The sequence below is a fragment of the Anabrus simplex genome, chromosome 3 (assembly GCF_040414725.1).
Source record: "Anabrus simplex isolate iqAnaSimp1 chromosome 3, ASM4041472v1, whole genome shotgun sequence".
Classification (NCBI taxonomy): Eukaryota; Metazoa; Arthropoda; class Insecta; order Orthoptera; family Tettigoniidae; genus Anabrus; species Anabrus simplex.
In genome coordinates this window covers 170,011,645-170,027,821 of record NC_090267.1, presented here as the reverse complement: position 1 = coordinate 170,027,821, position 16,177 = coordinate 170,011,645, and the positions used below count along the sequence as shown (strand labels likewise).

Here is a 16,177-nt window from a genome sequence, read left to right as displayed (position 1 = left end):
CCATATCTGCTTCTGTTCATTTTCTAATTTATCTTCCAGTAGCTCAGTCAATGGAAGAATACTACGAATGGAGTAAACCTCGAAAATAATCTTCATTCCCGTGATTTTAATATGACCATTCATTTTATAAACGTTCTTGACTGCACAAAGTCAAAAGCGAACCGTCTCGCTCAAAATATGCATGTGTTTAGACGCTTCTCGGTCAAGGCTAGTGTTCGGCCGGCTAATACAGTTAGTGTCTCATCAGGTGTTAACTAGCCTTAACTAGCAGTATGTGTTCTATCGTTGACAATAAGGAGACTGTACAGCGTGCTGCATTATTATGAGACTAGATTAGGTGTTTTAACTGGAAAAACGTATAAAACTCCGTTACATCAAATGATACTGACATATTATATTTCGGTTACTAATACAGTACTATAATAATACAGGTAGAAATTAGAAGAAGAAGAAGAAGAAAAGAGATGATAGAAGTGACGGTGGATCAAACTCCGAGAAGATCGTTGTCACAGAAAGTGTAATAATTGAACTTCACTACCTTGAAAATGAAAAGGAATTTAACTCTTCAACTACCTGATGAGGCTAGTAAATGGATTTCAAAGAAATCAGGCCTCTCGACATACGGATGGACAACTTGTCTAAAAGTGAATTCGAAGGTAACAAGTAGTAGGTCCCAGGAATGTACCCTGTATGGTTGCCTGGAAACTGAAATTCTTGAATAAGTTCGAAAAATTCCGATCATCGTTCAGCTAGGTCCCATATAGCTACTGAGTTGAGAAACATAGATCTAGTGGTGCACGAAGATGTCAGTGAGAACGGTTCTATGGTTCTGACATAACTGCCCACTCCAAATGTTACACCCCCTGTGGGTGGGGGCGGTAGAATAACACCCACGGTATCCTCTGCCTGTCGTAAGAGGCGACTAAAAGGGGCCTCAGGGGCTCTGAACTTTGGAGCGTGGGTTGGCGACCACGGGTCCCTCAGCTGAGTCCTGACATTGCTTCCACTTACTTGTGCCAGGCTCCTCACTTTCATCTATCCTATGCGACCTCGCTTGGTCAATTCTTGTTCTTTTCCGACCCCGACGCTATTAGGTTTGCGAGGGCTAGGGAGTCTTTCATTTTCACGCCCTTCGTGGCCCTTTTCTTTCTTTGGCCGATATCTTCATTTTTCGAAGTGTCGGATCCCTTCCATTTTTTTCCTCTCAGATTAGTGTTATATAGAGGATGGTTGTCTAGTTGTACTTCCTCTTAAAACAATAGTCACCACCACCACCTCCAAATGTTAGAGATATAAGCTAATAATCGATCCTATGTCCGGCTCCATGGCTAAATGGTTAGCGTGCTGGCCTTTGGTCACAGGGGTCCCGGGTTCGATTCCCGGCAGGGTCGGGAATTTTAACCTTAATTGCTTAATTTCGCTGGCACGGGGGTTGGGTGTATGTGTCGTCTTCATCATCATTTCACCCTCATCACGACACGCAGGTCACCTACGGGTGTCAAATCTAAAGACCTGCATCTGGCGAGCCGAACTTGTCCTCGGACACTCCCGGCACTAAAAGCCATACGCCATTTCATTTTCATCGACCCTATGGTCTAGCTCGGAGGTGCTCACGCTGGCCATTTCGTCCCGCGGGTGCCCAGCACTGTAAGTGGGCGGGCAGGCAGGCGATGAGTGTATGCTATTCAACACAATGACGTTGTGGTTACGTCACAAGGCGTAAAGGTTGGGATAAGTTCTCCCAATCACTCTCGACCACTGCGGCGATATACGAGTTTGAAATGGAAGCAGAAAATAATGAAAGAAGGCGGAAATCCACGTCATTTTCAATTTACGTTGTAAGTTCACGTATTTCGACCAGATACAATAAAGAGTTAGGCCTACAACCTCAAATTAAATTTTAAGAGTTGCTTTCGAAGCATTTCTAATATACTTCAGAGTTAATGTGGATAAGCTGTGGCTTTTGGTTTCTTGGGTTTAAATTATCTGGTAAACTTACCAACAATCCAATCATGCTTACCGGGAATAACATCAGTTAGGTTATTTGAAGGCATACTATACATCTATTTGGTAGATGCATTTACATTTACATGCCCTCACTCGATATAAAACTCCCTCGCCATTTAGAGGCTAGCTATTATCATCGGACGCCTGATGAGTTTTAAATACTATTTTCAAATTCTTGAACACGGAAATTCAAACAACACAACAACACTGTATCAAATCAAACAGTAAATTTGCTAAATTATTTAAGTATATTACTTTTTACTGAATGATTAACAGTAAATTTACTTTTTTAAGAAATGGAAATACTGCCCTATCCAAGGAATTGTAAATCGTACCTTATACGCTTAAACCACTTACCTTCGTAAATTGTAAAACAAAAATTATAACGTGTTAGTTTTCTTTGCATGTATAAATATAAGAAAATAAAACTGATTTGTTTACCTCGAGCACAGTATAAATCAAACAGGAATACCTTGAAAAGGTCGGTTTTCTTGCGATTGTAGCGTTTTCTCTTAAATGCTGTACCCCACTCAGCATTTCGCTGAGTAATGGAGGAGGGCTTCGTAATTACAATCGAACGTCACCCTTCCTTTCCTGCAAAGAACGTTCGCTCTCTCGCTTCACTGTGGCGTATGCTTGCTACGTAAGCTGCCCGCATTTACGCCACGCCAGCCCGGCCGCACTGGGCTAGCCTCAACGGGTGCCCTGCTGAGCACCTCTCGTCTAGCTTGAACACAGTGTTCAACAAGCGGCCGATGTCAATGACGAGATGAAGGCGATATATGACCTATCCCATACCTACGTAGAAGTACAATCCGGGAAGTACTGTATAAGTGTAATCGGTCTCTTTATTAATGCATGCAGGAAGAGTAATTTCACCCCGATAGATCTAATGCAAAAAAAAGTCATTTGAGCAGTTTCACAACGCGACTACGGACTAACTACCAGCTATAGAGATATCATCACCAGTATCCTCAAGAAGTCATGTCAGATTTTATTTAATCGCTTCAGTGTTCACGGACAAATGGCATACACTGAAGAAAATGGAAATTGCAACACCCAGAAGGAGTGGTGCTACATTGCTGCAATTGAACATGCAGGACGAGTGCTTGGTTTTGATTCGATGATTACACTTTCAGGTCCCTCTGACCGCGATTTTGGACAACAATCAATACAGGATCTGCCCACCATGAGCCGCAATACATTGATGAATTCGTCGAGGCATAGAGTCAATAAGGCCCTGTATCGCTTCCTGAGGAATTGTGGCCCATGTTTTTTGCACTGCACAGGTCAGTTGTTCCAGAGTTGGTGGCTGAGGACGGTTGGCCAGTTGTCGACCCATCACGTCCCACACATGCTCAATAGGACTGAGGTCCGGGGATCTGGCGGTCCATTCTAAGGTTGTGATGTCGTGGAGAGCTTCTCTGGAGGTGCGTGCAGTATGAATCCGGGCATTGTCCTGCTGAAACATCCCATTAGAAATGCTCGCCATCATAGGGACAGCCACTGGATTGAGTACCCTATCAACTTACTGTCGAGCAGTCATAGTGCCCTCAACAAGCACTAATTGTGATTTCACATTAAAACCAATTGCTCCCCAGACCATAATGGCCTGTGTGCCTCTCAACAATAAGATCTGGGCGGCCCCTCTTCCCGGTACGTCGGCGCACACGATTCCGGCGACCTCTGCGGGCAAGGCAGAAGAGCGATTCATCACTAAAGACGACCCTATGCCATTCGTCGATCTTTCTGGACACCAGGCCAGCCTTACACGTCGCTGTTGTGGGTTCAATGGAACACCTTCTGCAGGGACACGGGCTCGTAATCCAGCTGAACGCAGGCGATTACCAACTGTTTGTTGTGTGACGTGGGGTGCCACAGCTGCTCGAATTTGCGCTGCTGTTGCATGGGGTTCCATCCGGGCCATCCGAGTGATGCGGCAATCCTCTCTCACAGTTGTCTGTCGCGCTGGGCTGTGCCAGGTCTACGAATGTTGGTACCTTCATTTGACCACTGCTGCCATGCACGTTGTACCGTAGATGCCTGTCGGCCAAAATGTGCAGCGACAGTCCTTAGCGATAATTGAGCCTCACACAGCCCAATTATCCGAGCCCTCTCAAACGGCGACAGTTGTTGATAGCGTGCTCTTCTCTGTCGTCGAGGCATGTTTGACGGGAAACACTTCACTGCACAGACTGCAAGTCAACTACGCTACACCAGAGTCCGTATACTGGAGTTGATTCCTCCGCGACTAATCACGTGAGGAGACCTGTAGCAACAATCCAATGGGTCTGAAACTTTGATCGTCTACATACCTACATGGCATCGTTCCATATCTTGGGAATCAACACAAACGGCCAATGCCTTCATGGTGTTGCAATTTCCAGTTTCTTAAATATATCACTGATCTACACACTCCAATCCATTAACTACTCCGTCGTTATTATAACAGTGTTAAAATTATAGGCGAGTATACTAAATACTTGAAGCTACTACAACCCTTATTACTTGTAGTATAAAAATACTGTAAATGTCGAACTGACAATGACAACGCTGTATGAGCCTAAGAAGAAAGGCTCTTCTGATAGAATTAAGTTATCCCACTACCGTACCTTGAAATGGCAAATCAATTAGCGTATGGATTTACACGAGGATGTCAGTGATAACATTGTATCCAATTTTTAATTGTTTCAAAAATAGAGTTGGAGGACGGGTCATGAAATTGAGACTATAAATATACAAGGAGGTGATGATTCGGAGAATATTTAGTAAATATGGCACTAACCATAAAGTGATTGTCGTCCTTAAGTCTTAGCACCGGAGCTGAGTGGCTCAGACTGTTAAGGAGCTGGCCATCTGATCCCAAGTTGGCAGGTTAGATCCAAGCTAAGTCTGGTGATCAAATCAGTCAGCCTCGTGTCAGTACATTTACCGGTACGTAAAAGAACTCGTTTGGGACAAAATTCTGGCACCTCGTTGTCTTCGAAAACCTTTAACGTAGTAATTGGGGCATAAAAGTAATAATGATACTTGACAAATGAATAAAAGGATGTGTAAAGCGCGTCCAACCATTACAACGAGAAGTGATACAGTCCTGAGGAAACCGAGCGAGTTAGCCGTTAGGTTATGGTCGCGTAACTGTGACCTTGCATTCGGGAGATAGTAAGTATACGAGTGTTGTTTTCTTGCGTAGCTATTAGTGTCGTGCAAAACACGCTCTATGCTCGGTTCATATTTGGCGAGTATGGCTATGACCGAGCCTCGCTTCTCACAGGCGAGGCGAGCTATGTTCGTTCGAACTTGCCCCTTCATACTCGCTCCTTGACGCGCTGTCTCAGGCACAGGTATTGTTGGGAGATCAGAAGAATGCATATGCCCGGTGAGGCACGGGGCGAAGGGGTTTTCACCAGCAGAGCCAGTGACGCAATGGTTACCATAGCATCTGCACTACTACCCAGGCGACTTTAAATTATCTTCTACTGGCAGCTCTTCGCTCTTGTCAGTTGTAATCCAGCAAACTGCAAAGTGTGTGTCAATGTTTTCGTGTAGCAGATAAGAGCCGTTCTGTAGGGGCAGAACAGGAAATTCGTGCTTGCAGGCCACATTCCTCATTCTTGCATTCTTCTCGTCTCTGCACAATAGAAGTGCTCGCTACCCCTTGTTCTTGTTTAGCCGTACTCTGTTGTTTTGACTCGCGCACCTTTATCTTTGGAAACATTCGCTTTTGCCTCAATGGTGGACTTATGACTGAGCATGTAACTGTCAATAATTAAACTCGTATTTTAGACTGTGATTCTACAATATACTGAACTCGGGCGGTCTCGTATATATATATAGGTAAGCAATATTGGAAAATAATGTAGTAAATATTGCTCCTGTCGGAGAAATGGTTAATGAATTTTACGTGCTGCCACGTGTATTCCTCCTGCTTAAAAACAGATTGTAACATCGTATAGAGACTATTCCACGTCGTCATTACTTCTTGCTGTACCGTTGTTTGAAGCTGGGCCTCCTTTGTGGCGTTTACTGTGTTTGCAGATACTTGAGCATCTTTCATAAGAAATCTCGTGTCATCGAATACGTTCGCAAGTGCTGTATTTATGCAGTGAGCAGCACAAGGCACACGTCTATGTTCTTCGAAAGCTGTATTTATGTTTGAACACTGATCTGTTACAAAAAACATGTCTTCATAATCACAATGAAGAATGTTTAACTCGGACATTCTTTCGTAAACTTCCTCAATTATACTTGCACTTACTTTCTTTGTATTTGGACATTTTGTAGTAAAAACCACATTATTGATCAGCTTCCACTCTCTGTCTATATACTGCGTAGTCAGCGTCAGATAATGGGTTTGGTTGTATTGGTCAGTCCACATATCAACAGTAGCCGAGCAACATTTCTCGTGCATAGCAGAAATAATCAACGGCATTATTTCGCTTGGTATTTCATCTGCCTTTGCTTGGACGTTTCTACTGATGGTGGAAGGATGCGGTAACACATCAACAATATCTACTTTTCCAAAATTAGCACCGATATTAATCAGTTCTTCCCTAATTCTTTAAAGCCTTCTCCGGCAACAGTGTTAAACGGTCGGAAATCTGTGGCACACATGAAATCACACGCGCTAGTTACGGTTTGCTTTGTAACGCCGGGCAATACTTGGCGAGAAAAGCCAGCATTAAATTTTCAAACGTGTTTCTTTTTAAATGAGTTGTACCGGGTTTATATGTTAACAGTGCATTGCACATTTCACAGGAAATATACCATATCTGCTGACTATCTGCAGTGACCACAAGCAGGAACTTCTTCCAAACATCAGAACTGAGCCCATCTCTCTTGATTAATTTATATTCATTGCTTTGAATTTTAGCCATAACGCTGTCCGTCGATTCACCTGTCATTGTGAACTTCAGCTCAAAGCAAAAGGGTAACTCAACCATTCCTTCGCCATTTTATAGCTCCGAATTCCCGGGCTTCACTGTATGTAAACAAGGTATTCCCTATATCTGGAAAAACCACATTGCTTGCAACGTCAGTAAAGCAAGCAAGGCCATCCTCCCTAATCAGCAAGCTTCGCTCCGAACATGGCCTGTCGAACGAATTGGAGCAAACTCGGGCATTTTAGCTTACACGCTCCACTGATGCGTGATACTGGTTGCATAGGCAGCTAAGCACATGATGTTCTGTCTTGGTTACCTGTCTCAAGTTCGAACAATGCACGACACTAGTTGCTATATTGTCTGAGAATTTACAGCAGATTATCAAACAAAAACTATGTCCACCAACGACGGCATTCAATAAACAAGGGCGAATATGAAAGAGAAGTTGTTAGTTTTTCTTTTCTTTTCTTTTTTTTTGAAATTTCAAAGCAGTAGCGTATAGACTCTCGCTCGAAGATTATTTGGTAAAAGACAAGAAGTACTTCATTTCGAAACGAGAACAGTATTTCAGTCTAACAATCATGTACTAATCGTGTTTCATGCTAAGAGAGTTGCTGAGAAGAAATATGAACTCTATGGAATGTAAATGTGAATGTCATTATAATTACTTGTCAATGAAATGCGTAGAAAGGGTTTTAGCTTGTACCTAGCATATCGCCTGCCAGCAACACGCAGCGTATTGGTATAATAACTTTCAACACCAGTAAGAAAGGTTACATAATTGACCCGACTCTTCAATTCAAAAATCATAGAGTCTATCCTGAAGAAGTGAACGCTGAAAAAGGGAACTCCTATATTCCTACCTAGGAGATCGACGTTACTGGACTAATTCCAGGGGGACGGAGTACAGTACCGTCTATCTTCGTGCAGTTCTGGAAACGGTTCAGCTTATCACAGAAGACCATCTCAGACATCATGCCAACTGTCATACGTGGATAAGCGGGAACAGTATATGTCCAACTGTTCTCTCAAAAACCCTGCATTGATGTGGATCTGAAGCGTATTGAGACGTATATTGTGAAGTATATTACATCTATTACCACATTTTTCTAGTTAGGTGGCAACTTTCAATAGACTTTAAAATCTAGACGTATATGCTTTATCCATTGTTGGCAACTCGTTCTTTCGGGAGGTTAATGGTTAATATTTGTAGTGTTAAACTATCTATCTATCTATCTATCTATCTATCTATCTATCTATCTATCTATCTATCTATCTATCTATCTATCTATCTATCTCTCTATCTATCTATCTATCTATCTATCTATCTATATATCTATCTATCTATCTAAAAACCCGCGAAACGCGTCCCCTCAAATGGTTTCAGGTTTACGTGTCTAAGTACGCGGGTCAGTGGTTCGATCCATACGGATCAGACGTTCGACCGATTCAGATTTACATGTTGTACAAGCATACGGGTCGCTGTTCGACCTCATATAATATTATTCCCACCATCAAAGTGGTAGGATGATGAAAATACAGGTTGTATTGATTTTCAGGTTTGTTTATTGTTCTATTTGAAATTCTGGCATAACATAAATATTGCTTAATTACTTAAATAAATTGCTCCTTTTTGCAATTTCCAAAGGAAATATGTACATTATTATTTTATTGTAGATATTTAGTCATGCCCTAATCAATTCTGTCATTTCCTAGTCCTATTGTGGAGTCTATCATTTGAGTGTCTACGAATGAGCCCGTGACCCTATTTAAATTATTATGCCCCGTTCATCCCTGCAGTTACTTGGGAGCCTTATTTGAATACATTACTTTGTTTTAGACATTTATTGAAGAACCATACCGATCTCGATAGCTGCAGTCGCTTAAGTGCGGCTAGTATCCAATATTCAGGAGATAGTGGGTTCGAACCCCACTGTTGGCAGTCCTGAAGATGGTTTTCCGTGGTTATCCATTTTCACACCAGACAAATGTTGGGGCTGTACCTTAATTAATGTCACGGCCACTTCCTTCACAGTTTTAGCCCTTTCCTGTCCCATCGTCGCCATGAGACCTATCTGTGTCGGTGCCGCGTAAAGCCAATAGCAAAAAAATTGAAGAACCGATCACCCCTGCGATAAATGCTAGTCTGGGATTAAGGCGTGAGCATGAACACCATCCCACTCCCACATGTTCAGAGCCTCTGCGAAATCACCACAGGCAAGACAAGACACACCCTAGATTAATTTTATGACCCCCGCCTTAGTGAATTTTATGGATGTTGCCTAATACCAATGCTATTGTGCTATATTTTTAGAGTTGTAGCCCATACCTTAGCAATCTTCTAACATTGAACTACGAAAATCCGCTTCAATGTTTGCTGATAGTAGAGACTAAATACTCCTCCCCTCTTAGCAGGATTACCAGAAAACGACACAGTAAGAAGAGTAATTGTAGAGGGCACAATATATATGAATCCATGTGTCACACTGTATATCTTGAAAAGACCTCGAGTTGCCTATTCACTACCATATTTTTGTTCTCTGTGTTCGCAGATTGTTTTTTATACGAAGCTGCTGACAAGTGCGCTGAACAGAATGGTACCTATTACTTACAAGTGTGCTACAACTACACAGAAGCCATCACGTACAACATTACCCACCTGGCGAAGGACGCAGAACGCAGACCGCCGGCCGAGGAGTATTTCACGTAAGTCATACTAAACACAGTAACACCCATTTGAAGAGTAATCGAACAGCAAAAGTGTGAAGACAAGTAGGTCAAATTTTGTCATTTTCTGTTTTTCTATTTTGACCTTGCCAAAATGTCCCCTAAAATTTGATCCGTTTTCAATATACGTGCAGGCCATAGCGAGAACCTTCACTGGTTTAAAGTGCAACTCCCACCCAGTTCCGAGAGAAAGTTGAATTTGAATATTTCGAGAGTGCCTCGAAGACCAGCATGCGACACGTTTGCCAGAAAGAGCAATCTCTCCGTCACACATGCTCGTGTCTCACGGATCGAACCTCATATGCGTGTGATTTTATATCTTGGTGTTTTTCATAAGCACGCGGTATTCCTCACTCCTTTTATCCGCCAAATCTCTGCACAGTTTGTGTCCTTTATTCGATGTGCTAGATGTCTTATAAATTACAGCTTCTCTTGCGTTTTCTTTTTGTTCAGTACTGCCCTGGTTCATGTAGCAATCCGTAGTCGTTGCGTGACTCTTGCAACGGTGTAAACTGTGCTATACAGGTGTTTGGGAGATAATAATAAATATCGGTAGGTCCCTGAAGACATTTAGCGTTAAAATAATGCCCAGTTTCAAAAATAAAATGTTCGAGTTGAAACTTTCATACTTGAAGCTCAGGTAATAATGGGGTGTGGCCTCCGCAGAGGCCTGGTGCAGGTCTTTCGAGTTGCCGCCATATAGGCGACCTGCCTTATCTTTGCTGAACTCTATTGATGAAGACAGCGCAAAATCACAGCCCCCGAGTCAGAGGAATTAACCAATGAAAGTTAAAATCCACGACCCTGCCGAGAATCGAACCCAGGACCCCTTGGATGAAATGTCAGCATGCTAACTATTTAGGTATTGAGCCGGGCGTAGCTCAGGTAGTATTTAATGATGAATGACATAGGACTTTTCTGACATATATTACAATAATTTCCAGTGTTAAAACGTTCGTTGGGTGCCTCATACACCCAACCACACAGGTGAGGCTGATGCAGTAAAGAACACTGGTGAGGTTGATTTTCCAAAGCACACAGTTATACGTTAGGAGCAGGACACGAAGGTCAAACTAATTCTAAGTAGCACACAAGTGAGAGCCATGCATCAGAGCACGCTGAGGGAGATGACACACCAGAGAACATATGTGAGGTTGGTGAACAGGAGCTCACTGGGTTGGGTGATGTTGGTGAGACTAATGAACCAGAGCACTTCTTAGGCGGGAAAACTTCTTATGCGGAAACTTCTTCACTGAGTTTCACTGTATTTTGTTTCAGTTTTTAAGATAAAAGTCAATTTTGTATCTGAAGGAATTTTTGTTTGTTTGCAAGAACTATAATTCCAGTTTTTTACATGCTTTACTTATCCTTTATTACATTTTACAGCACTCCACTTTCATGGTTGAGTTAATGTATCGTTTATAATAGGACTGAGAAGTTGCATCATTTAGAGATCCATTGTTCAAATTCCAGCTGAAAGGGATGTTTCCCCTGTCCCAGAGCACTGCTCCAATCCAAGTGTAAATGATTGTGATTATATGAACACAAAAACCACAGCAACACAGTTTATCTGATGGTGTACACCTGCACATGAGGTTGAGGCATGATATTTGATAAAAGAATGCCTGCGTAAATCGAAGGCATGGTTTATGGATCTGTGATCAGGCCAGCGAAGACATGAGCGGTGCTGCTGATGCACAGGAGCATTCTTTTAAGCACTTAGAATTTCTTCTTGCACATTACGCATACATATGTCCTGAAGCCGCAATGAAGTAATGTGCACAGCTGTAGTATAGTGATGTACTTAAAATAAACTTGCTTCTTACGGCATTACGCATGCATACTGCCTGAAGCAGTATAAGCCGAGGGGCAAACGAAGCTACTACCTACCTCACAAATCAAACACTTCTTCAAGCTCCTCCCTCGGACAAACTATTCGCTAATTTTTTTAAAAAACGTCATATTTTACGAACTGCGGACATTCATCCTTACCGGCTGTAAGGTTATTTGTACTTATCTCTCAAACGCCCTTTATAATCGTCAAAAAAATATACCATATCGATGAAGACGTGCGAAAGAAAGATTTTGTGAATGCTTTGTTCGCAATTCTTTACCCAAACATAAAACAAAAACGGCCCAAATGCTGAATATTCACCAGCGATACCAAACTTGTAATTATCAGTTATATCGTACCTACGTAGTTCTTGAAACAATCAACATTTAACAATAACGTACTCATATGTTCTACAATGTCATCTGATTTCTCTACAGAGAAGCAGATGAAGACCACACATTAGTCAACCAATATTGTTTAAAAAATATTAGTGTGCATAACTTTAATACGATTGTAATACAAAACACATCGTCAACACAATCGCACGAAAATGCTGCGGAATCAAGATTCACGAATCTCGAGCCTGTGAAACGGCGAGCTTGCTCGTTGTGATTCTCATTGTTTGCGGCAATGTGTTAAGTACTGGTCTTGTGGGGCACTCCTAAAGTAATCAAATTCCATTTTCTCGGAACAGGGCGCAATTTGAATCAGTGAAAGGTTTCGCTTTGGCCTGCGTGTACAATGTACCGAAAATGTATCAAATTGGTGGGGACACGATGGCAAGGTCTCCTTGTGAGTTTATAAACGATCGTCTCATGTGGAAAGGAAACAATTCATGATTCTCTGCGTGGTATAAAATAAGGATGGTCTTGTTTGGTATGTATGTTCAGTCCGTCAGCGCTTCCGCTGGTGCGATCCTCAACAGCTCTGCCATCAGCTGTCATAGATGGCCTAGGCATCACTGAAGAGACGTACTAGGGAAATGAGGAGTGAGGTATAGTTTCCCGTTGCTTTCCTCACCGAGCCAGAGTTGCTATTACATATCAGTCTGCCAAGCCCACTGAAATGTATAAACCGACCCTATGAGCATCATTTTCACACCATTCATAGCAGGGACTGGCTATATAAGAAATTGACATTACAATCATCGCTCATACCTCAATCACTTTCATATTGTCAAATCCAAGGAAAAGACAGAGACAGATCTATGAAAGTAACAAAATTGCTCTAGCCTATACCAGAAGACATAGTGCACTGTAAACACTAGGTCCTGCCAGCAAAGGCATCTTGTTTGGTACTGACACCAAATAAGTCACTGACTGTACGAGTGACTGAAGTGATCGTGTAACATATATGGGAGATATAACTATGCAAGGTTGGCATACTTTGTATTATGCTATTCCTTTGGCGGTATAATTCACAGTAAGTCTTCATTAATTGACAGGTAAAAATATAGAGTGATAAATATATGAAATATATCGCCCACAAGGCTTTGCGTTAAGTGGTAAGCTCATCGGACAAAAAATTAGTCACCCCTGGAGAAATCATTACAAGCATAATTTAAAAGCGTGTAACTCCGCCTTTGAACTTGATAACGGCCTGGATTCGGTTAGGAAGTGAGTCCACAAGATTGTTCAGTTACGTCGCATCCAGGTTAAGCCACTCGCTGAGGATTTGATCGCGCAGTTCCACCAAATGCTGATGTCGGCGTTTTACCTGCTGTTCCAACATGTCCCACAGATTTTCAATGGGGTTAAATTCAGGTGATTTTGCAGGCCAATCGATATGTAATAGGGTGGGGGAGTTGTTAATTAAATCAGTCACATATGCGTTCATCCCGGTGAACTTCGCTGTTGCCATCTTGAAAATCGAGGTATCAATAGCACACTCATCATGCAGATGTTGACTGCAGATGTTACTGGTCACTTCAGTGAGCTGGCCCAATCCATGATACGAAAACACCCCTAAATTTCACAGATCCACCTCCGGCTTGAACCTGACCTTGCACACATCCCCAAAGAAATGTTTCATTTGGCTTTCGGTGTACTTGACGACGTGCGTCATTGGAATGCAGGAAAAAACGTGATTCGTCAGACCACATTACGTTCCTCCAGTCAGCTACTGTCCACGTTCGATTATTTCTAGCCCATTGAAGACGAGCACCTTCATGTGCCTGTGTGAGCATAAGCCTATTGCAAGGTGACACACCCCAAATGTTCATTGCATCCAGTCTCCGCCGCAATGTTCTCTCGCTAACAGGTTGGGATGGACCTTCATTCACTGACTGCAGCAATTCCTGTCAGCTTTGGAAGCGGTTTTGATTCACAAGCCGTGTAAAGCGTCTCCGGTCCCCCTCAGTCAAGGTATCTTTCCGACCACAATACTGACGTCGTGTTTCTTGGCCACATGTAGTACATCACTGCTGAGGACACGCTGAACAGTCCGCTACGAAACACAAACAAATGCAGGAACTTCACTCACCGTGTGACCATGGGCACGGCCAAACACGATTGCCCCTTTTTGCCACTCTTCCACATGCTTACATCTATCCATGTTGACGTACGCTGTCCACTTGAAACATCAATGTCTCACTGATCGGTATTGCCTTATGCTCACGTAGAGGCAGTGTGCGTGCGGTTGAGCACGGACCTCGTTCGCTGCGCTATCTGTACAGGCTTAACGATTCATCAGTGCGTGCGTACTAGAGTGACTAACATTTTGTCCGGTGAACTTATTTTCTATTAATGTTTATTACGTAATTTTCATGTCATACTTTATATTTAATGTAATGATTAATTAAAGTAATTAAGTTAATAATACATAAATAAACGAATACTATCGAATAGTTGTTATGGTTCTAAGAAGGAAGATTTAGAGTGTAAATTGCAACTGGAACACGATATGACTGGAAACGAACAGCATGATAAGAAATTTTTCTTTACACCCAACAGCTTGATAGAAATTAGGTACCTTGAAAATGGATATGTTGTCAAACTTCTAACTGGCGGATTGCTTAAAATTCCATTCATCTAAGAAAAGGACCTGAAGTAATCATTCTAGGTTTGATGGATAATATCCCAGCGGCTTACTCATCTACCAGTGCATTGTACCTTTCCCTGTCCCCAAATTTTTGCCCTAGCTCAGCGAAGAAGCTGCGTGGAGGGGTCGGGTGAAACAAATGGGTCGCAAAGTCTATCAAAAATTAGCTTAAATCAACAGGACAGGTTCTAGAATACATATTTCGTAAATGAGAAGTCATGGAAATAATGGGTGGAACAAATTTATTAACAAATCGCATGTGAAAGCGTGATAAATTCCCAAAATAAAATAACGATGTTTAATTCACAAAATTTTACACAGAAATTGTCGTCACAGAATAGTAATCGAAACACGGGCCTCGAACCCATATTATGTACACCGTGTGTGGAAATACGGTGGTATCATTGTGTTTTACGGAGCGTAAAGATGAGTTCAACCTACGGGTGGCACGAAGCCTCGATCATGATCGTCACTGCACGTGACATAATTATAGACTCGTACATCTCTGCTTGGTTAAACAAATCAGATCTAGTCGGTAAACACATAACAAAAGAATGACTTGAGACTGACACATATCCCCCCCCCCAAGAAAACACTGAATTTAATATCATGGGATCCGTCCGAATAAGCTGAAGAGGGTGGAACCTCACAACCAAAAAATCAGCTCGCGCTGGAACCCAGTTATACAACGCTGCACGCTATAATAAAGTACAATAAATATACAAACATACAAGGTGTAATGAGACACTTCCTGAAAGAGAAAAACATATAAATACAATCGACGTCCACGTCTGATATCCTGGTCTCGAACACGGGCCCTCTATGGATCTGGATATCACCAGCTGTATTCCGCGCTCGTTGCATGTGTTTTCCGGCAAGGCTTGGCAATATCAGCTGAGCTGTGGGAGAAAGTGACCAGCGGTAATAACTTTAAATGCGAACCGACCCCCTTTGCTTCGTTCAAAGCGTACAAGGGCTCGGGGAGCCGACATAGAAACTACCTGCGTTCCTTGCAGACCTTTATCCACATGGCTTACGGAACGAGACTCAACTATCATCGCACTGAGACAGAAAGCAACACAAATAAGCTCCCTGTGCATTTCATAAAATTGCGTCACATAATACGCCACATCAGAGCTCACAGTAATCCCGTACTTCACACGCACCTCGCCTCTCTATGGAAGAGAGGCTACACCCATTAGCGCTTCTCGCGCCTCGCATCTAGATTATACAGGTTCGAATCTTGGCTCGCTCTCGGCCCATTATCTAAGCCTTCTCACGGCTAATTCCACTATTATCTCATGGCGGTAATACACACACATAACTGGGCTCATTCTTGCCTCGTATCTACCCTCTCTTGGTTCTAATCTCATACTCGGCTACGGGTCAGTCTGTTGCATATGATTCTAAAAGGTCCTCGCTCATTTACAACGGTGGAAATATTTCACTGGTTTCGCTCCAAGCTGAAAAACATGCTCCATGCAAATCAAGCACATCCTGACAGTATTAACTACCTGGTATTCAATACCGGGTTCCCCGTTCGAAACTCTAGAGGTGAGCAGACCTTCAAATCTACCTGAAGACAATGACATCAAATAACCCTAGCGTCCAAAATGACGCTTAAGAGAACTACATATAAAACACGTAAAAAACGATTAGACTAGTTTTACCCTCATACCATCTTAAG

The 16,177-nt window shown here is 42.4% G+C and overlaps 1 protein-coding gene across 1 annotated transcript in view; it reads left to right on the top strand.

The window, feature by feature from the left end:
* The window catches only part of GlyT (Glycine transporter), a 778,762-nt gene that overhangs the window by 677,325 nt on the left and 85,260 nt on the right, over nt 1-16,177 (top strand). Inside the window, exon 4 of the mRNA XM_067143829.2 lies at nt 9,443-9,596. Coding sequence (XP_066999930.1) covers nt 9,443-9,596 — 154 coding nt within the window. The remainder of the gene's footprint in view (nt 1-9,442; nt 9,597-16,177) is intronic.